At 38.3% G+C, this 19883-nt stretch overlaps 1 protein-coding gene across 11 annotated transcripts in view; it reads left to right on the forward strand.

Moving 5' to 3' along the window:
- The first annotated feature begins 264 nt into the window (after nt 1-264).
- Nucleotides 265-19883, forward strand: part of LOC140489255 (activating transcription factor 7-interacting protein 1-like) — a 184702-nt gene continuing 165083 nt past the window's right edge. For 6 of the 11 annotated variants that reach the window (XM_072588615.1, XM_072588616.1, XM_072588617.1 and 3 more), the window contains exon 1: nt 265-607. In XM_072588615.1, coding sequence (XP_072444716.1) covers nt 579-607 — 29 coding nt within the window. In that variant the 5' untranslated portion in view covers nt 265-578. The other 5 variants (XM_072588611.1, XM_072588607.1, XM_072588613.1 and 2 more) reach the window with 5 other exon arrangements.

Here is a 19883-nt window from a genome sequence, read left to right on the forward strand (position 1 = left end):
TATTTACATATGCCCCGCCCACCTCCTGCTTCGGGTGCGTCGGGCGAGCGCAGTTCCTTGTTTTGCATATAGGCACCCGCGATCTGCATATAACACCCCCGCGCTGGCTGTTGATTGGCAGCCGCGTTCCTAATGAATGCACACGGGCGTTCTGTAATCTGCATATTCATCTCTCTCCCGGGAGGGGGAGAGTGAGTGTGAGCTACCGCCCTCAGCGGTGCGCGGGGAGAGCGAGCAACTCCAGCGGAGGGAGGCGAGGTAGAGGATAGATAAGAGGTTCCACTGCCATGTTACTGAAATTTATCTTCCACAAACAAAAAAACAATACATAATTACGGGTTTTAAAAAAATAAAACAAAATCACACGGGGAAATTTGAAAGTGAGATACACACGGCATATGTGTTTTTTTTCCTTAATTTGCATATGAGCGATATTTTTCTAATTTGCATACACTCCATGCGCGGCCGCCATTTTGCGACCGGGGGAGGAGGGGGCGGGTGTGAGGTTGTTGTAGGTAAAAGGGGGAAGGTTTGTTTTTAATAGGGTGGGACAAAAAAAGAAAACAGAGATACAACTCATGAAACTACGCTTTAACGCATCGGAAAGGTAAGCGATTCATTACATTAATATGGTCGTGTTTTATTTCGCTCCTGGAGTGTCGCCTGACTTTTAATTGCGTTTTCAGTTTTGTTTGTTTTCCCTCTCCCGGGGAGCGCCTTCAACCCCTGTGGGGCGGCGTGTGTAGGCCCCGTGGGTGCACCTGCGCCTGCGCGGCAGCAGCAGCACTGGAGCTGCATGGCTGCTGCACGAGACCACCAGTGCATTACGCATGCGCACGGCGCTCTAGACGGACCAGTCGGCACACGCACACGCTTAAAGCCCCGGTGTTTGCGGGAGCTTCTTCCCCACCCACCTCCCCTTCTCTTTCTTCTTCTTCTTCTCTGTTTATGAAGTGGAAACTGCGTTGGGAACTTCAGAATAAGGTAAGGTTTAAGCTGGTTCTTCAAATTTCCAACAAATCTTTAATTATTTTTGACTAAAACTTTGCATTTAATCATGTAGTTGCATTTTTGTTTTATTTTTCCTCACTCTAATTCCTCTTTTTTTTTATGCCTGCCTCTATAAATTCAAGCTGAGGATGAGCTGACTGCAAATGAGCTTGAGCAGCGTCTAGTTGCTGCATTGCTGTAGGAATTTTGCTGCATGAATGTTTTAGCTTCAGTAGAGTTGCAAGTTATCACCCCACTTCCCTACACAAATGTGTGAACAGGTGGTAGTTCTGATTTTGTAATTTTTGTTACTGTTTGATTTAATGCAATGCATTTATACCAATTGTATATTTTCAGTATTAACGTGCAACTCAGTGGGAGCCAGCTCCGAGCTGCTGTTGATTTTTAATAAATATCAGGAACATTCAACCTAACTAATTTTGGGTTATCCCTCACTCAGTAACTTGATGCATCTGAAAATTCTGAACAAACTGGAAATGTATGCTTATACAATCTTGGACCACAATTTGTGTGCACAGTACTACTATAGGTCAACTGACAGATGACTGCTCAGTCACATGGTCCTTTTGTACAATTATTAACAATAAAGCCATTGTGAATTCCTTACTGATCTTGTTGATATTTGATACCTGCACCTGATTATTAATTTTTCATTGTATCCTATGACTTGGTATTATGCTTATTTGTGTCAACGGCAACACTAAATTTTGCTTTCTTGATGTATTGAATATTTAGCTGATTTTTTAATTCCTACGTAGTGAATCTTTTGGCATATGATCTACACTGGATTGGTAGTGCCCCATCAGGTGGCAAATTCTTCTTTCCCTATTGATACTGTGACCAATGATGCTGGACTATAGGTTCTTTAATCATTCTTAAAGCTCCTTCTTTGGCCTTTTAAGACCTCGATGGAAAATTACATTTCTCTCGGGTGAGAAGTGGGAATGGAAGGGTCAGTTTGTGATTTTTGTGAGGAAAACAAATAAAACATTTTGTAATACAAGGAAAAAGAATTAAAGCTGACTACTATAAATTTGAAACCACAAGAAAAGGCACAAGTATCCATGAGCATCACAAAATAAAGTATGGTAGAAATAGGAGTAGGCCATTTGGTCCTTTTTTTGACTTTGTTAACATAAAAAATGATCGTCTTCCTTGATTCCACCTTCCTGTGCTAGTCGCGTTTTTATTATTGGCTTTTGCCTTTTGGGTATATATGGCTGTGTCTGGTTCAGCTTTCAACTGGATTGCTATGTGTTTTTATTTGGTAATTAAAACATTATTTTGGTAATTATTTTAAACACTTTTTTTTGCTGTATTGGTTGAATACTTTCCAAGCTGAATTGAATATTCTTTATTTCTGGTCACCTGAAGTAAATGGTTTGTATCACTGCAGGTTCTGTTTGACTAATTGTATATTTCCAAAATTTTTTTGTTTAGTTTTCCAGCATTTGCTGTTTTACTTGACTACAACTGTGTTTGTATAATGCAATTCTTAAAACCACTTGTCTTCGCAAGTATTCAATAACTTTTTACATTTTGTATTAATGCCTTTTATAACATCAAGGCAAGGTACCTCATTGAATTCCATAAATGTGCAAGAATTGGGCCAGAAAACCTTGAAGACGACAAAATTGGTAAAAGCCCATCTGGCACACTAGTGTTCTTTAAACATTGCAAATATATGGCATGTTTAATTATGTAAAGAATTTCAATGTTTGTCTTCACAATTTGTGGTCACTTCTTAAAAGGAAGTTGAACCAGTAGTGATGGTTGAAAATGGGTTGTATAAAACATTAACATAATTGAACACTTCCATTGAAGGAGCTTGCAAAAATGACATTGTTTTGCACTGCAGTAAATGTTAGATATATGGTGCATCTATAAACATACGTGCTTCATCTTGCATCAGGGCACCTTAATTTGCTTGGTACCTTTACTAACATAGTGAATTTCCGAATGAGATTCGTGTGAATTTTCAGTCTCTATTTTGGACAAAAATAATACTCCTGTTGCACTTTTTTATTTTACCAAAAAAACCTATCCGTGCGCAGTGAAGCCCTACTGATGACATCTGCTTAAGAGAAAGTATTTGGAAAATATTTCAGCATTGTGACTGTTTGAAGATTCCTTCTCCAAAGTTGGAAAGAAAAAGTCACAGGAAGTGGAATACAGAAATATTTGACACTATGAAATGTGAAGTTACTCTTTTAACGAGAGAGTACAAATTGTTTTGTTGAGGTTCCATCTCTCTCAACTGGAATTACTCTGTCACTTTGTAATTTATGCACTCTGTAATTTCCCTCATGGACTCCATTCAATGTTTGCTTGTTCAATGTGTATTCTCTCGCATATCTTGGCTTGCATTATTGAAGACTTCCTTTGTAGAAAGGGGATGTCCATAATCTAATCCTGCTTCAGATCACTGGTTTCCTGTCAAATGACTTAAGTATTTTAATGAATCACCATTCAGCTGATTATATCTCAATACCTCTTCAAAAATCACCATGACGGCTAAGCCACTTGATGCTCTGCTGTATCATGGGCGCCAGTGCTTTCCATTCATAGATATGTGCAAGATATGGATTTGATATATGCCTTCAGTTGAAAGCTTCTAGATAGCTGAGTTAAAATTATTTCTGTGCCTATTGGTAATTGTATTCACCTGGGCTGGATATTTCCATACAAAGTTTTTAGATTTAATAATTAACAAACTAATCATCACATTTTTCCATCTTTCAAAAAGAACACTAAATAAAGCACTTCCAGTCTCCGAGAGCTCATGCCTGAAAGATTCTTTGAAAAGCTTTCACTCTGAAGAGATCCAGATACATCCTGGACTAAAGGTGTTCCATAGTTCATCTTGTGAATTTTACTACCATTTAATGTTGCATTGGTGGGAAACATCACAAGTTTGCAGTAATATTAAATATTTGACCTGAAAGTAAATTCTCCTTTTTATGGGTCCATGATAGATCTTGTTTAATAATAGTCCTAAGAAGTGCCTTGAGATTTTTTTGCAATATTCTAATCATTGTGCAAATTCATGTTTTAGTCTGATCTCCACATGTCTGTAATGACTAGCTTTGTATGTGTCAAGAAGCCTGCCTTGGATTACTTTGCATCTTTTGATTATCAATGAGGGTCAATTCTAATTATGCTGGCATGAGATTTCTTAAAGGAACCTGTTTCTAGTTATGGAGGGGTATTGTTCCTCTTTATTTGCAGATTTGCTGCAAGCCATTGAGAAGATTCTATTAATCAGTCAATGATTAATCTTGGAAAAGGACCATAAAGGAGGTAAAAGTGACCACCCTTTTATATCAGCTGTATTTGATGCCACACTTGCATGTGAATCCTAAAAAAAACTAGGGTTACTGGAAAGCCTTTCACCTGATTTTTAACACTGGAGTCATATGTAGCCCAAAAGGAAAATTATTATAAATAATTTCAGGCCCAAGACATTGCAGAGTTTCAGTGGATGTATCATTGTCAACATCCTGCGATTTTCTGTTGGATGGAGGCTGAACTGGACTAGCAATATATACTGCTTACAAGACCAGTTGGAGACAGGAAATTAAAGATGAGTCACTTGCTTTCTGACTCAGGGTATGTCCACCATTTAGTGCAGAAGCGTGATACTGTACTCTTGCCTTGGTGATTGTGGCTCCAACAACACTTTCAGAAGTTTAACTTCATAATGGAAAACGGCAGCTTGATTGGCACTTCGTTTACCACTAACTCATCAACATTGTATAACATTTCAACTGTCCACTGTGAGCATTCACCTAAGGCTCATTTGCCAGCACGTCCTTTCAACTTTTGGGGTTTGAAGGACAGCAAATGAATGGAGGCACTAGCTGTAAGTTTCCAGCCAAGCCATCCGCCATACTGTCTTGGAGCTATAGAATTCTACGGTACACAAAGGGGCCAATAAGCCTGTAGAGTCTGCATTGACTCTCTGCACGGTATCCCCCCCGGACCGAACCCCATCACCCTGCATTTACCATGGCTAATCCACCTAGCCTATGCATCCCTGGACCGTACAGACAATTTAGGTGAAAGTGAGTACTGCAGATGCTGGAGATCAGAGTCAAGATTTAGTGATGCTAGAAAAGCACAAGTCAGGCGGCAGTAAAATTGACACTTCTGGCAAAAGCTTTTCATCAGGAATTGAGCATAGCCCCACTTCACCTAACCTGCACATCTCTGGGCTGGGAAGAAACTGGGACTCCTGGTGGAAACCTTTCCAAGATGGTGTTGAATGATCACGTATGTTGGTCTTGATTATAGAATGGCTTCCTGTCCAAGATTGGATTCTCCTAAAAACACAAAATTTGATAAAATGTTTGATGTTTCTTCATACATTTTTCTTAGTGTATGTGAAGGAGTTCATTTATGTTACTGTGACACTTGCTTGATTCCCTGGCAATCCAGATGGAGGTTTCTTTTTAAATGTTGTGCTTGTGAAAGTCCATATTTGGTCTTATGACCATCAGTGTGCTTCCAGGATTGGTGTGGAGTTACTGGATTTTGTCATTAACATAAATGATTTGAATGTGAACATAGGAGGTATGGGTAGTAAGTTTTCAGATGACCCCAAAATAGGTGATGTAGTGGACAGTGAAGATTATCATTTGGCCCATCTGAGCAAGGTTCCATTGGACAATGGGCTAAGGAGTGGCAGATAGAGTTTAATCCAGATAAATGTGAGAAGCTACATTTTGGTAAGGCAAATCTGATAGGACTTGTGCAGTTAATGTAGGGCCCTGGGGATTATGCCAAATGGACTTAGGGATGCAGGTGCATAACTCCATGAAAATGGAATTGTGGTGAAGGAGGTATTTGGAGCACTTGCCTTTATTGGAATATCAGAAGGATGTCATGTTGCAGCTCTGCAGGATATTAAGGTCACTTAAACTGTTCAGTTCTGGTTACCATTCTGTCGAGAAGCTGTTGTCGAACTTCATGATGTTGCTGTGACTGGAAATTGGAAGTTTATAGGGAGAGGCTGAATAGGCTGGGTTGTTTTTCCTGGAGCAAGGGAGGCTTTAAAATCGAGGGGCATGGATAAGGTGAATAGTTAAGGCCTTCCTTCAGTTAGGGAAGCTCCAATCTAGAGGGCGTAGCCTTAAAGTGAAAGGGGAAAGATTTAAAAGGGTCCCAAGAGGCAATGTTTTCATCCAGGGGGTGGTGCATGTATGGAATGAGTTGCCAGAGGAGGAGGTGGAAGCTGGTACAATTATAACATTTTTAAAAGGCATCTGGATGGGTATATGAATAGAAGGGTTCCAAGTGATACGGGCCAAATGCTGGCAAATGGGGCTAGGTCAGCTTGGGATGTCTGGTGAGCATGGATGAGTTGGACTGAAGGGTCAGTTTCTATGCTGTATGACTGCCTGCAGGATATTTAAAAAACAAATTATTTTAGTCAGTAATTGACTTCCAGAAAAGGCTAAAGATTACAACAGCAAATGTTATCCATTGATGCAGTGAACATTATTTAAATATAATTGGGTTGAAATTGCTATTAGATTAACAATATGCTTCAATGCTTTGTCACCATCTTTTTGAGTTGCTTTTTTTTGTAGGAATTCCTGAAAGGAACTATTTTGACATCCCTTCTGTTGGGAAGGCTAAAGAGGGGGAATGGCAGCAAGAGATTGGTTTTGTTTTTTTTAAATATTCATTTTAAGAGCTGCCTAAACAAATGAATCTAATTGAGTCAGAATAGGATTATTTTAAAATTGTGATCATTCAAGCTTTCACTCCCATCTGCCTAATCCCCATGAAGACAGTTATCAAATTTTGTACAGTGAGAAAGACCATGTGTTTTTGCACATGTAGGCCAATCCTCCTCTTCCAGGAAATCATGGAGCGAAGCTGTCACCTGGTATCTTCTGTTTCTACTATTGAAGGCCAAATGTTTCTTTTCAGTACATAGTTGGGAATTAAAATGGTAAAGATATATAATGTAGATTCACTGTAGAGTTGACAAGATGAAGTGTTTTATTTATGAGGAGCAACTACTTTTGGTTAATTCTAAAGGACTACCTCATTTGATGCCACCTTTTTAAATAAGGATCATTTGAGGTAATTTTTAACTTATTAGTCAACAATGAACACTTTTTAGGATCCCAAAAAGTTCACTGTTGACTAATAAGCATACAGTGCTGGTCAGTCTGCATTAGGAATACTGTGATCAGTTTGATTAGATTCCCCACAGTATGGAAACGGGCCCTTCGTTCCAACAAGTCCGCACCGACCCTCTGAAGAGTAACCCATTCATCTACTCCCTACTATTGCACCTAACACTATGGGCAATTTAGCATGGCCAATTCACCTGACCCACACGTCTTTGGACTGTGGGAAGAAACCGGAGTACCTGGAGGAAACCCATGCAGACACAGGGAGAACGTGCAAACTCCACGCAGACAGTTGCCTGAGGCTGGAATCGAACCCAGATCCCTGGCGCTGTGAGGCAGCAGTGCTAACACTGAGCCACTGTATTTTGGGCATCTTATCTAAAGAAAGGGTGTGCCAGCCTTGCAATCTCCAAAAGACCATGATGAAAAATCTGCAAACAAGATTTTATCTTATTGGTCAAATCAGCATCAATCTAAACTGTACATCACGTACTGAGTACAACAAATTTGGATCTTACTTTATTTCAAGGCAACCTGCTTGTGCTCTATGGTGAATCTTCCATAGCAATTTATATCAACTTGTATCAATTTATAAGGCCATGTCTAAATCTTAGATGACATTCCAACTGTTCAAAGCTCTAAAGGAACTATATCAGACACCTGCACACAGGTGTTTCACTCAGCAGCTGATCGTCTGGTGATGACTTTCCCTGAAACATAGATAAAGGAGGAAAAGCAAATCACCTTTTTTTTGTAATCTCAATCTGAGGGCTATTAGGATAGCAACTCCATTGAGAGCTCCAGCTCTGTTGTTTTCTTCTGAAAACAACATTTCACTGTGTTGAAGTACACATGTCCCCACTGAGTTTTTTTCGTCACAATATTTAAACAGCTTTTCTAACCTTTTGTATATAAATATTTTAAATCTAATTCTATTACCCAAATTTAAATTGTTAACCTTTTACTTTTAAAGATTAGTGTCCTTTCTCCCCTCATAGCATTGTGAGGAGAATGAAGCTTGGTTTGAGATGCAAAGATGTTGCATGCATTGCAGAATTACTTTTTTCTGGTATGAAACTAGTTTATTGGACTTTCTTGAATATTTCTATCAAAAAATCTTGATTTGAAATTTCTTGTGTGATTAATGTAACCATTTTTCCCTGTGCCACTGTTTCCAAATATGAACAAATAACAATCTGAACGTTGATTTTGCTCTGCTTTGGAGTAATGATTTGTTGAATTTTCAAGTCTTCAACGAAATCTGGAACAATAGAACCGTACTTCACTTTCAGAACTTCCATCGAGGGTTTTTTTGGGTCCTGCTGTTGGGCCACATATCAGAACACACTTTCTATGCAGCAGTTTTAAATCCTGTCATTATGAAGTATGATTGGAGTCTTAATAAATGCCTAGTTAATTTGGTGTTTGATCGTCAGATATTTTAATCAACCTGTTCAGGCATATTATGACCCACTGGAGCGGGTAGGACTTGCTTTTATGCTTGAATCAAGCTCTTGTGTCTTAAACACTCTACTCAAGATTGCCAGTTAGATTTTTTTTAAACAAATTGCTGCAACGATGTAATGGTATTTTGTGTGTTAGCTGTGTACAAGTAAAGGATATCCATAATCTATATAGCAACAAATATTAAAAGCACTCTACTGTTCGTGGTACGAAATATGAATTTGAAGCCATTCAATTTTCTAACCTTAGTCCATTCCCCTTTGGGTTGTTTTTTTTTTCCCTGACTCGGGCAAGAGTATCGTTTTAATTGAAGCCATGTTTTGGTCTTTGAGTACCAGTGGCAGGCTGCAATGCTAAGGAAGTGCTGTGTTCTTAAGTATTTTCTTTTGCTATTGTAGTCATTTAAAGATTCCTTGACACTTTCTTTTTCTTTGATAGGTAGTTCGAAATAACACCTCTACCTCAAATGTTGCCAAAATTAATGGGTCATTGTACTATTCTAATGAATGAATTCTCTAATTTGTGAAATGAATTCCTACTTTTGCATAATTACTGTTGTCTAATGCTTTGGAGATATGATCAGTGATGAATACTGATTTTCTTTTGGTATTGTTTTTACCCTTCTGGGTGAAGGTAACATCACAGGAACCAAGGTAGGGGATTAAAATAAGTCATTGAGCTCGTGGAAAACTAAAATCAGCATGACTTTCAGAACTTTAATTAGTAATGTTTTCAGGGTTTTTTTTTAAATACCAGCTCTTGTTTAATGAACAGTGATTTGTGACTCAGGAAAAAAAGCAGATTAGTTTCCTATTATCTTTCAGAAGTAGTGAATGGCTTGTCCGAATTTAGTAACCTGTGAATGAGCACAGTGACCGTAGACTTAAAACTGGCATTACTGTTGCTGAATTTCTTCCTCCACCATCTCCCTACTATCAACATCCTGGTGTTCCAACATTGACAAGAAGCTATGCTGGACTAGTCATATAAAGACTGTATGGGGTGAGTCATGAGATGGGAAATCTGCGAGTAGGTTCTCACTCCTTCATAAAACTCCATCTGCCAATTCTCTGGCACCATTCAGAAGTATGAATGTATGTTCTCCATTTTCCTGGATGAATGTAGCTTCAACACGTTCTTCAACTCCACTGTTCAGGAGAATGGGTGCCAATCAAAAATAGGCAGCAATCTTAACATCTTCAACATTTAACCCCCTCTGTCACTGTATAGCAGGAGCTCTCCACGATCTACAAAATACGTTGAAACAAGACTCCTTGGGCATCAACTTCCGAATCTATGACCTCTGCCTCTGAGAAGGACCAAAGAGAGAAGATGCCTGTACACGTCACCATCTGGAAGTTCCCCTGCAAGCCATCTAGTCTTAGAACTATATCTCTTTCTACTGTTGCTGTGTCAGTTTTTTTTTTAAAACCATTGGGGCTGAAACATATTGCTGGAGAAAGTTGACAGGTCTGGCAGCATCTCTGGAAAGAAAGCAGTGCTGTCTCTTGCATGCTGTGGGCTTGAAATGTTAGTTCTGCTTTCTCTCCAGAGGTGTTGTCAGACCTGAGTTTCTCCAATTTTCTTTGTGCCTTTCCAGCATCTGCAGTTCTTCTTTTTATTATTCATGAGATGTGGATGTTGCTGGCTGGACCAGCATTCTTTACCACTGATCAGGTTGCAGTCCTTGGGGCATAGGGATAACCATGGTACTTCTAGGAAGAGTTCCAAGATTTTTGACCCAGATACCTTGAACTATCTATAATAAATATCTGTCTAGCAACAAATCCTGAAATCCTTTGGAATAGCATTGTGCATATATTTGCATGACAAAATTTCGCTGCATTTCGAGCAGGCAGCTCATCGCCCTTTTTTGACAAGTCCAGTTATGGGTGGGTAACAATCTTTACCTAGCCTGCAACTCTTGTATGGTGAATTTTATTTTAAAAACTGATGAATCCTTTTTTCTTGACCGCTTTTTTTTATATATCAGTGTGTTACATTCCAATACAAGTCATTTGCTAGCCTTATCTCCACTCTGAATGCATCTTACTGTTTGAGCAAATTTTTTTTTTGGTGTCCGTTCCTCCTCCTCATATCTCTCAATGTGGCAATATTTGTAAAGCCATTCATTATAGTGAGGTGTAAACATACTTAACCAAAGGTGAACTGGACTCTGTTCAGAACCTGATTCGGTTCTTGCCTGATTGTCCAGGAACAGCCACTGGATTGTGATTGGGAGCACGAACTCTTTTTTTTAATGTGAAAGTACTTGATTATTAATACCACTTGTAAACTACTTCTGGTCTGGCAAAAATTGGTTAAGCTATTGGTCTGACAAGCTGTCTTGCCACTTAGTAAGTAGAGTCTTAGTCATACAGCATGGAAACAGGCCATTTGGTGTAACTGGTCCAAGTCAGTCATGATCCTAAACCAGACTAGTCCCACTTGTCTGCATTGTCCTATTTGTGTACTTATCTAAATGTTACTATCTGCATCCACCACGTCCTCTGCCAGTTCATTCCACATACAAACCACCCTACATTTTTAAAAAAGTTCCACTTTTTTTGTCTGTCTTAAAATCTTTCTCCTCTTTAAAAATATGCCCCTTAGTTGTGAGACCCTACCCCCCCCCCCCCCCCCCCCCCATCCAATCCTAGGGAAAATACCCTTGCTATTCACCTTATTTATGCCCCTCCTGATTTTGTAAATCTCTAGAAGGTCACCCCCTCCAATTTTAATATCCTTCCTATAGTAGGGCCACTAGAATTGTACACAGTAGTGCAGAAGAGGCCTCACCAACACCCTGAATAATCTCAACATGGCAGCCCAATTCCAATATGCCAAGGTCTGAGCAATGAAGGCATGTTAAATGCCTTAACCACTGTGAGTACGTGTGACCCAAATTTTAAAGAATTGTGTACCTGAACTCCACTTCTCTCTGTTCTACAATATTGTCCATGGCTCTGCTATCAATTAAGTCCTACTCTTATTGCATTTTTGGTAAAAACAAACATCTCTCATTTATCCAAATTAAACTCCTGTCTGCCACTTAGCTCACTGACCCAATTGATCACAAGCTTTTTTGTAAGCTTAGATAATGCTTTTTCACTGTCCACAATAACACACGTTTTGGTGTCATCCATAAACTTAACCATGTCTCCTCAACTCTCATCCAAGTTGTTTATTTAATGACTTCCTGACAAAAATGGACCTCATACCTATCCCTGTGAAACACCCCTGGTAACAGGCCTCTGGTCTGAAAAGCAAACCACCACCACCACCCTTTGTCTGTACCATCAAGCCAGTTTTTAAAATTTAATTGGCAAGTTGCCCTGAATCCCATGTGATCTATGTGGAACCTCATCAAAGGCTTCACTGAAGTCCCTGTAAACAATGTCTACCACTCTACCTTCGATAATTTTGGTTACGTCCTCAAGACTCCAACCAAATCAACTCAAAGCTAACCCTAGCCCTACTCTTTCAGAATCTTGGCAAAGGTCAGCCCCAGGTAGATGGTTTAAAGATGACTATAAAATCCAGTGTTAACGGATGTTTGGGCTGGTAGCAAGTGGTGTTTTACAAGACTTCATAAAAATGCTGGAAATATTCAGGTAATATCTTTGACAAGAAAATGTGAATATTTTTAGTTTGCTGCTCTATTGTATTTTCCTTTTTTTTTTGTATTAGTGTTCCTGAGGAAATCTGTACCATGATCAATATTCAATGATTGGACCTGAGTTGGGAGCATGATGTTTAACTTGTAATGATACCAAAGCACAGCATATAGTCAATAAACAATAGGTGCAGGAGTAGGTCATTTGGCTCTTTGAGCTAGCACCACCATTCATTATGATCATGGCTGATCATCCACAGTCCGTATCCTGTTCCTGCCTTATCCCCATAACACTTGATTCCACTATCTTTAAGAGCTCTATCCATCTCTTTTTTTTTTCTTGAAAGTATCCAGAGAATTGGCCTCCACTGCCTTCTGGGGCAGAGTATTCCATTTATTCACCACTCTGGGTGAAGAGGTTTCTCCTTGTCTGTTCTAAATGGCCTAACCATTATTTTTAAACGGTGTCCTCTTGTTCTGGACTTGTCACTATGAATGATCACAACACACTATACTAAAATACAAAGATATCTACAGGCTTGGTGAATGTATACCTAAATAGTAAATGAGTGGGATGTTTCATTTTGGTATGAAGAATGGGTGCAGTATTTATTCCTCCGACAAGTCATATGCAGGAGTGGATCCAAAAGATCTGAGAATGCAGATACCAAAATCTGTAAAGGCTTAAGTTAATAGTAGAATTTCCTTTTTAAAGGAATAGAAGTGTACTTTGAATCTGGTTTACTCCAATGTTGGAGTATTTTTGTGCAGTCTGGATTCCGTTTTCTACTTTTTTCTTAAAGGTACTGATAATACTAGAAGAATTGCAGAACAGATCAAAATTAGGAAAAGTTTGAAAGATTCAAAGATTGAGCAGAGTTTTGGGCTTTTGTTTTAAAAATCCCATTGTAGAGTAGAAGATTACAAAAGGTCTGGCAGATCTTTTGAAATTTGAAACAGCAGTGTAAAATAGTGATCCAGAAGCTTTCCATGCTTTGGGAGCATTCAGAAGCAGGATGGTTTTAAAAATTACAAATGCATTTTGGAGGAATTTCTGCAGACCACTGTAATAAGGTGCTCACAATGTTTTGAAGCAGGTAGCTGCGAAATAATAATTGAGGAAATGCTAAATGTGATAAACACTGAAGTCCTGTTCAAACTTTTTGTTTTGCCAACTATTCCTGCCACCCTACCCACATTTTTATAAAGAAAACTATGGAATCTTGAAGGATTCTACTTTCTCAAATTAATGTGAATAGTAGTGGCATACAAGTTCTCTTTAGTTGTCCACTTTATCTGACCTTAAGAGCTAGATATCTCTTGGGCGAATGTTTGTCTGGATATATAATGTGGAGACTGAACTTGCTGGGGACTATGCTGTCCTGGTGACATGAAGTGCTGTAATTCAACTGTTGTTGAGTATTTGATATATTTATATCCGTCTTGACTGTTTAGTATTAACTAACTGGAAGAGAACCAGCAATTTTAAGTTTGGGAGAAGATAATTTTATGTTTTTACCTTTTGTGTAACACCTGTACCATTGTGAATGAAGCCTAATTTTCTTGTAGTGTGAATGTAGGGGTGCTGAGATTAATTATTAATTTCTAATGCAATTAAAACTGCTGATACAGGCTGCCCTCCTATAAATATGGGTTTTGTTAAGTGATTTGGCTGTATCATTTGAGAACTTCTTTTTTTAAAAAATGTGAACTACCATTGGCTGTCGTTTGATTCCATCTCTAAGTGGTAAGGGTGTGGAATGCCCTACTTGCTAATGTAGTCAACTCAGCCACGTTAGGGAGATTCAAACAATCCTTAGATAAGCATATGGATGACTTTAGGATAGTGTAGGTGGACGAGCTGAGAATAGTTCACAGGTCAGCGTGACATAGAGGGCCGAAGGGCCTGTTCTATGTTACCTTAAGTCCTCTTTAGGTGTTTGCTTCAGGACAAGCAAAAGAAGCCTGGGTGACAGGTTTTGTTTTTTGACTTTTTTTATTGTTGATGTTTTTGAGGATTTTTGTAGGAGAAAAAGTTTTGGATTTCAAAATTCTCCTCATTCTGGACAATGGGCCAAGCCATCTGAAAACATCAGTGCTATTTCTATCTCCAAACACAACCCCTCTCTATTTCAGCCCGTGGACCAAGGTCCAATAGCCGCTCTTAAAGCTTGTTAATTACGGCACACATTCAGGAAGCTGATTATCCCACTCAGTGGCTGCAATGAGGCTAGTGCTCTTCAATTTTGAAAGAGCTTTAAGAATGCTGTTGACATCACTCTGGTGACCTGGGGTGACGTTAGTAATGACTGCCCACTTGCAGTTTGGCGGAAGCTTCTCCCAGATTTTCTTCATGATGATTTTAAAGGTGCTGAACTGTCAGGAGCTTTCAGCATTGTGTTGCTGTTGCAAAGCAAGTTGGATTTGAAGTGGAGACTGATCTACAACAACCTTGTTACTGCAGAGGAAATTAAAGCTCGAGATGAAGACTATGAAGTCCAGGATGCAGCACAGTGAGAACTTTCCACTTCTTCCCTTGGGATAGAAGACAAAAAGAGAAGTTGAGAAGCAGTTGCAGATCTTGAACAACAATACTATCCTGCTGCATTCTGCTTTGTAGTCAGTCTGTGACCTATCTGGCACCCCATGAATAGCCTCTTCATAAAAGAAGAAAGATGGCAAAGCAACAAAAACTAGATGGGTTTTTTAAAAAAAACAACCCTCAAGAAACAGTCTGAGTTCAATGAACCACAGCCATCCACTTCTAGATTAAATATTTTTTTGTCGTAACCCTGCATCCAGAATTGCACCTGAAGTAATGATGGTGATGACTCTGTCTCTGTCTCTGTTGTCTTTATAGTAGTGTTAACTCGGCAAGCTCTGAAACCCCTTTAGTGTTAAAATCATTTTAGTGAAAAGGTACAAATTTTAACATTTGTCTTAGGCTAGCACAAACCATAACGGTCTGTTTTTGATGTTGACTGATTTTTTTTTTCGGTTTGCCCCAACCCTGGTGTTTTTTTTTTCCTGTAGGCCCCATATTTCTATTGTGTTCTCATGGGACCTCACACAAAATCGCAACTACCACGTTAGAACAGATTTGTATTTGGTATACTGTAGTTTTGTTTTGCAAAATCTCACTTTTCTGGATTGAAAGATATCAGACAGAATATTTTAATTCTATACCTGAATGATACAGCCCTCGCCAGTGATTATGCCACAGTAAAGTATTTAGTGAAAATAGGGTTAATGCATTTGGTGAAATATACTTAGTGGTATATTATTTTACTTTAGTTTTAATTTTCAAATAGCAAGGTTTTGGTATAACTGGATTGATTTTTTTTTAAAAACATTAAATAAAATTCAAGATCATTTAAGTGGGTGATTTTGGCCAATTCCCACTGACATGAGCCCCTGAGATAACAGCGCTCTGCACTGCAGAATGGTAGCCATTTTATGATTTTTTTTTTTGGGACCCTGGCATCCTACATTACCCAAGGAACTCTGCAGCTAGAATCACATGACCAGAAATTGCTTAGAACCCCAGATTGCCCCTTTTTTTTTCTGTATTATGCTTTTCTTAATCCAGCTTGTTTCTCACAAAATTCATTGTGTGGGAGGATATCTCCTTTTGTAATCTGAGTTCATCACACCGAAAATTGTCAGTTGTATAATGCTTAGTATTTCTTGATAACCAGATTTGTCTACAATTTGAGTTCCTGGCATCTTTAATAGAATTTATTTCAATTTGCTTTCATTTGTTATTTAAAATGAAGCTTGAAATTCTACATATTCAAACTCCTTATTTTGATGGGAGGGGTACTTCGAGGCCAACGTGAAGCTAGGGGTAGTTTTTAGAAAACCTGAAGCAAAACATTTCTACTGTTTTGGAAGCTGTCCATTTTGGTGCTTAACCTCTGGGACGCAAAACATAACTTTGACGAGTGTGTATTTGATTTCTATGCATTTGTTTTAATTTTTCTTTTTTTTAAAAAAACAATTCTGGATCCATTTTAGAGATCAGTTTAGTTCCCACTAGCACCAATACACAAGCTCACTATCCAGCTAGTATATTTTTGTTTTATTTTAGTCTGGAGGAATCCTGCAAATATGATCAATTTTGCACTGTCATGATTGATTTTTCAGTTAGTGTACAGTTGGCAAGTGTCACTAAATCCTTCAACGTTTTAACAAATGTCCTTCATTTCACCTTGAGTCTTTCTAGTTGTAATCTCCATATACTTCCAAATTGTATTAACTCAGAAAATAGCTATTCCAGAACTAATTTTGATGCTGATTTCTCTATGCCAGTGTTTATGTTTGCATTTTTTTTGCAATTTAACATTAGAACTCCCAAATTGTATTTGATGCAATGTTTGATACAACTGTTACATTTTTCAGAGTAATTGTAGTGTAACTGAAGCTGTAGTCGACATTTTAAATAAAAGCTATATATGTCAATATTGTACATATAATAGAACACGTGCTATTATTGAGGATAATGCGTGGTGACCAGCCTGCTCTTTATTTCACAATTGCGAAGATGTTATAACTGGCGGGTGCTGTGAGCGTGAGTCATCTAGATCTTTCTCACCAGTGAAATCCAGTGAAATGAAAAGCAGATTGTGCTGCTGGCTGTGTACTTAGGTGAGGAAATGGAGCAGAGGAGGAAATATTTTCTAGTTTCAATAAACCATATCATCTATTGGTAATGAAAGTAGGTTGTAATTTTAGATTTTGGGTTTTGGATATTCTCAGTACTGTGAAAATTGAGTGGAGTAAAATAATACTCTTTATAGGACTAATGGTTTAAGTGTGTAAGTGGGTTTTTTCAGATTTGTAATCCTAAAGGGAATCTACAGAACACTAATCTCCAGTTTGTTCAATTTTTTTTGGCACTTTTTAAAATAAGCTTGGGTGTTTATTTGATTTTTGAAGTGACTTTTAAATTGCTTAAATGTGATTTACAACTCCTTTTGGACATGAGTCACATGGGCATAAAATCAAATAATATGTTTTGGGGCTTAATCTAGGGGGCACATCTTGCATTCTGGCAATTTCCTCCTGTATGTTCTTGAAGTAGGGTTTCTTTTGTGTTTTCCTTCCCTTCCCCCTCCTTCTGGTGCCTGCTGGTTTCAACAGCCGCCTGGCTTGCTCTGGCAGCCTGGAATCTCTGGCCTGGATTCCTAGGAAGCAGCAAACAAACTTGTACTATTGAATCCTGCTCGCTAATTGCCTAGCATGACTGACAGACAGTTGACGTCGGTGAGGGGCCGCCTCCAGACACATCTGCTATACTGTAGTTGCATATCCAACAATCAGAGCTTGCTGTCTGCTGGTAAGTCCTGTTGATGTTAATGTGGTTGTGAGCTTGCAGATATCTGACTGTAGCAGGCAAAGAATATTTTACACACACCACACCCCCACCCACCAACCAGCTAAAATTACTCAGACTGGCACTGCAGGACAGGAAGCCATGTTCTAACTGTTCTCTACAGAGAGGAAATTGTTTTGTTTTGAGGTGGGATGAAGCTGTAGTAACCTTAATTACCCGTGCCTCTGCAACCTCAAAATGGCTGACAGTTGTTGTGGCTGTTCCACTCCTGTTAAAATGTCTCCAGCAAGTTCCTATGGTTTATTTGTGGAAGTACAAATATTACATAGCAACTTTTTTTTGCCAGGTAAGCAGAATTAAACATTTATTGACTTTTTTTATCAGAAATTCTGTTGGTGTTTTCAGTGTTTCACGTTTTTTCCTTCTCCAGCTCTCCAACTCCTCACCTCCTCCAACTCCTAATTGAGCAATTTTTTTTTGTTTTCGCTAATCATGGGTGCAAACAACTTCTAAAATATAATCTAATGGTTTATGTTTTACTATGTGTCATTTTAAATTAGAAATGCTGCATTTCTTGGAAAACAACTGTTTTATGTTTAGTGCACTGGAACCTGTATAAAATGGTCACCCTATCAGAAGGAGCAAAAATGGCTGCTAAATGGAGATTCAGGACCTACTTAAGCAAACTCGTAGTATTCAGGACTGTTTAAAGTCGATCGAAGAACGCTTAATATGGTTGAACGTTAATGTGATGTTCGTAAGACTTAACCTATTTTCAACTAGAGGGATGTGCGCATTTTATTACTTCTCCTTGGTAAGTAACAATTGTGACCATTTTCAGAAGTGTTTATCATCATGGTTTGTAGGGAGAGAGGAGTAACAGAATTGGTGTAGTTTCAGTTTGTAACATACCACAAAAGAATATGGAATGGTGGGAGTACAGGAGAGGGATGGGTTATTCAGTAGATACAATTAATTTATTTTGAAAGTGAAGGAATTCTCTACATTCTGGAAATATTAAGTAAAGCAATCCCAGAACAGTAGTGTAGAATCTACAATTATAAATGCAAGAATATGATAGAATGGCTTGAATATGTAATAGCTTATCTTTATCTCCCCTAAAATGTTAAATCTTGCAACCATGCATTGAGGGAGGGGTGGGGAGATTGGTGGTGGAGCTAATTAATGTAGTTTACGTCAGATATTTTCAGTTTGTTTAAACTTTTTTTTTGTTTTGAGACCTCCTGGCAAAGCAGTATTATTAATATTTTAAACCAGTGTTCTAAGTAATGTTTTTGGGTTAGTATTTTTGAAATTTCTTTGACACTCTCTTCCTTTTTTGCATAATGTTTAACCTAGTACCAGGATCATCTTCACAGTCTTCAGTACTGCAGCTTCTCTCAAGGTGCCAGGATCTTCTCATTTTAAGTCTTTCTATTCGTATTTGTTTTGACACGCATTTCATCTGTCACTTAATTTTGAAACAATAATGCCAAAATGCCTATTTGAATTCAATTAGAACAAAGTCCTTTATTTCCTGCTTTTTTCCTTTTTTTTACATTTTTAAAGGTGGCTCTGTTTTTGACTGGCTGCATTTGCTACACTTTGACATTCTGGTTTGAAATTTCACAGAATTTTAACATCCTCTTTTGAAACCCATATTTTTCTAGCACAGCCAAATGCAATTTTTAAAATAAAATGTACTAGATGCTGTTGATTTTATTTTCCTTTTTATTCATGTTCATTCATTAATCATTGCCTTGTCTACCCCCAACAAAATATGCTATGGTGTTTTTTTTTCCCCATAAGGATATGAACCACCCAGCTGCATTTCAGAACATTCTAGACTAAATTGTAATCGAAACTAATTGGCACTGAGGATTTTTTTTTGGGGGGGGGGGTGGTGGCTAGCACTTGGATCTTACTAGTAACCTTGAAAAATTACCTTGAGCATGTGACTATTCATCTTAGTGGTAACATAACTTTATTTATCTATTTTGCCTTTCTAACCTTCCATTTTACAATGCCTTATTGAAGCTTGAGTTGCTAAATCTGTGAGCACACAAGTAACAGTGATGCAGCGAGCACTGTAACCAAGAGCTCAATGAATGGAGTTAGTTTTTTTGAGCTAGTATTATTTTTGTTGGAAGCATCATTATTTATTGCAAGTTTAATAGCTGTCCCTAAACATCAAGTGACCATGTATGTCTGTAATACAACATGAAATATTAACATGTTAATGCCAACAGTGGGCAGGCCTGTCAGCCCAGTGTTTGTTATTTAACAGGTGACTGTCTAACAATTACACTAT

This window comes from Chiloscyllium punctatum, chromosome 18, assembly GCF_047496795.1.
Source record: "Chiloscyllium punctatum isolate Juve2018m chromosome 18, sChiPun1.3, whole genome shotgun sequence".
Lineage (NCBI taxonomy): Eukaryota > Metazoa > Chordata > Chondrichthyes > Orectolobiformes > Hemiscylliidae > Chiloscyllium > Chiloscyllium punctatum.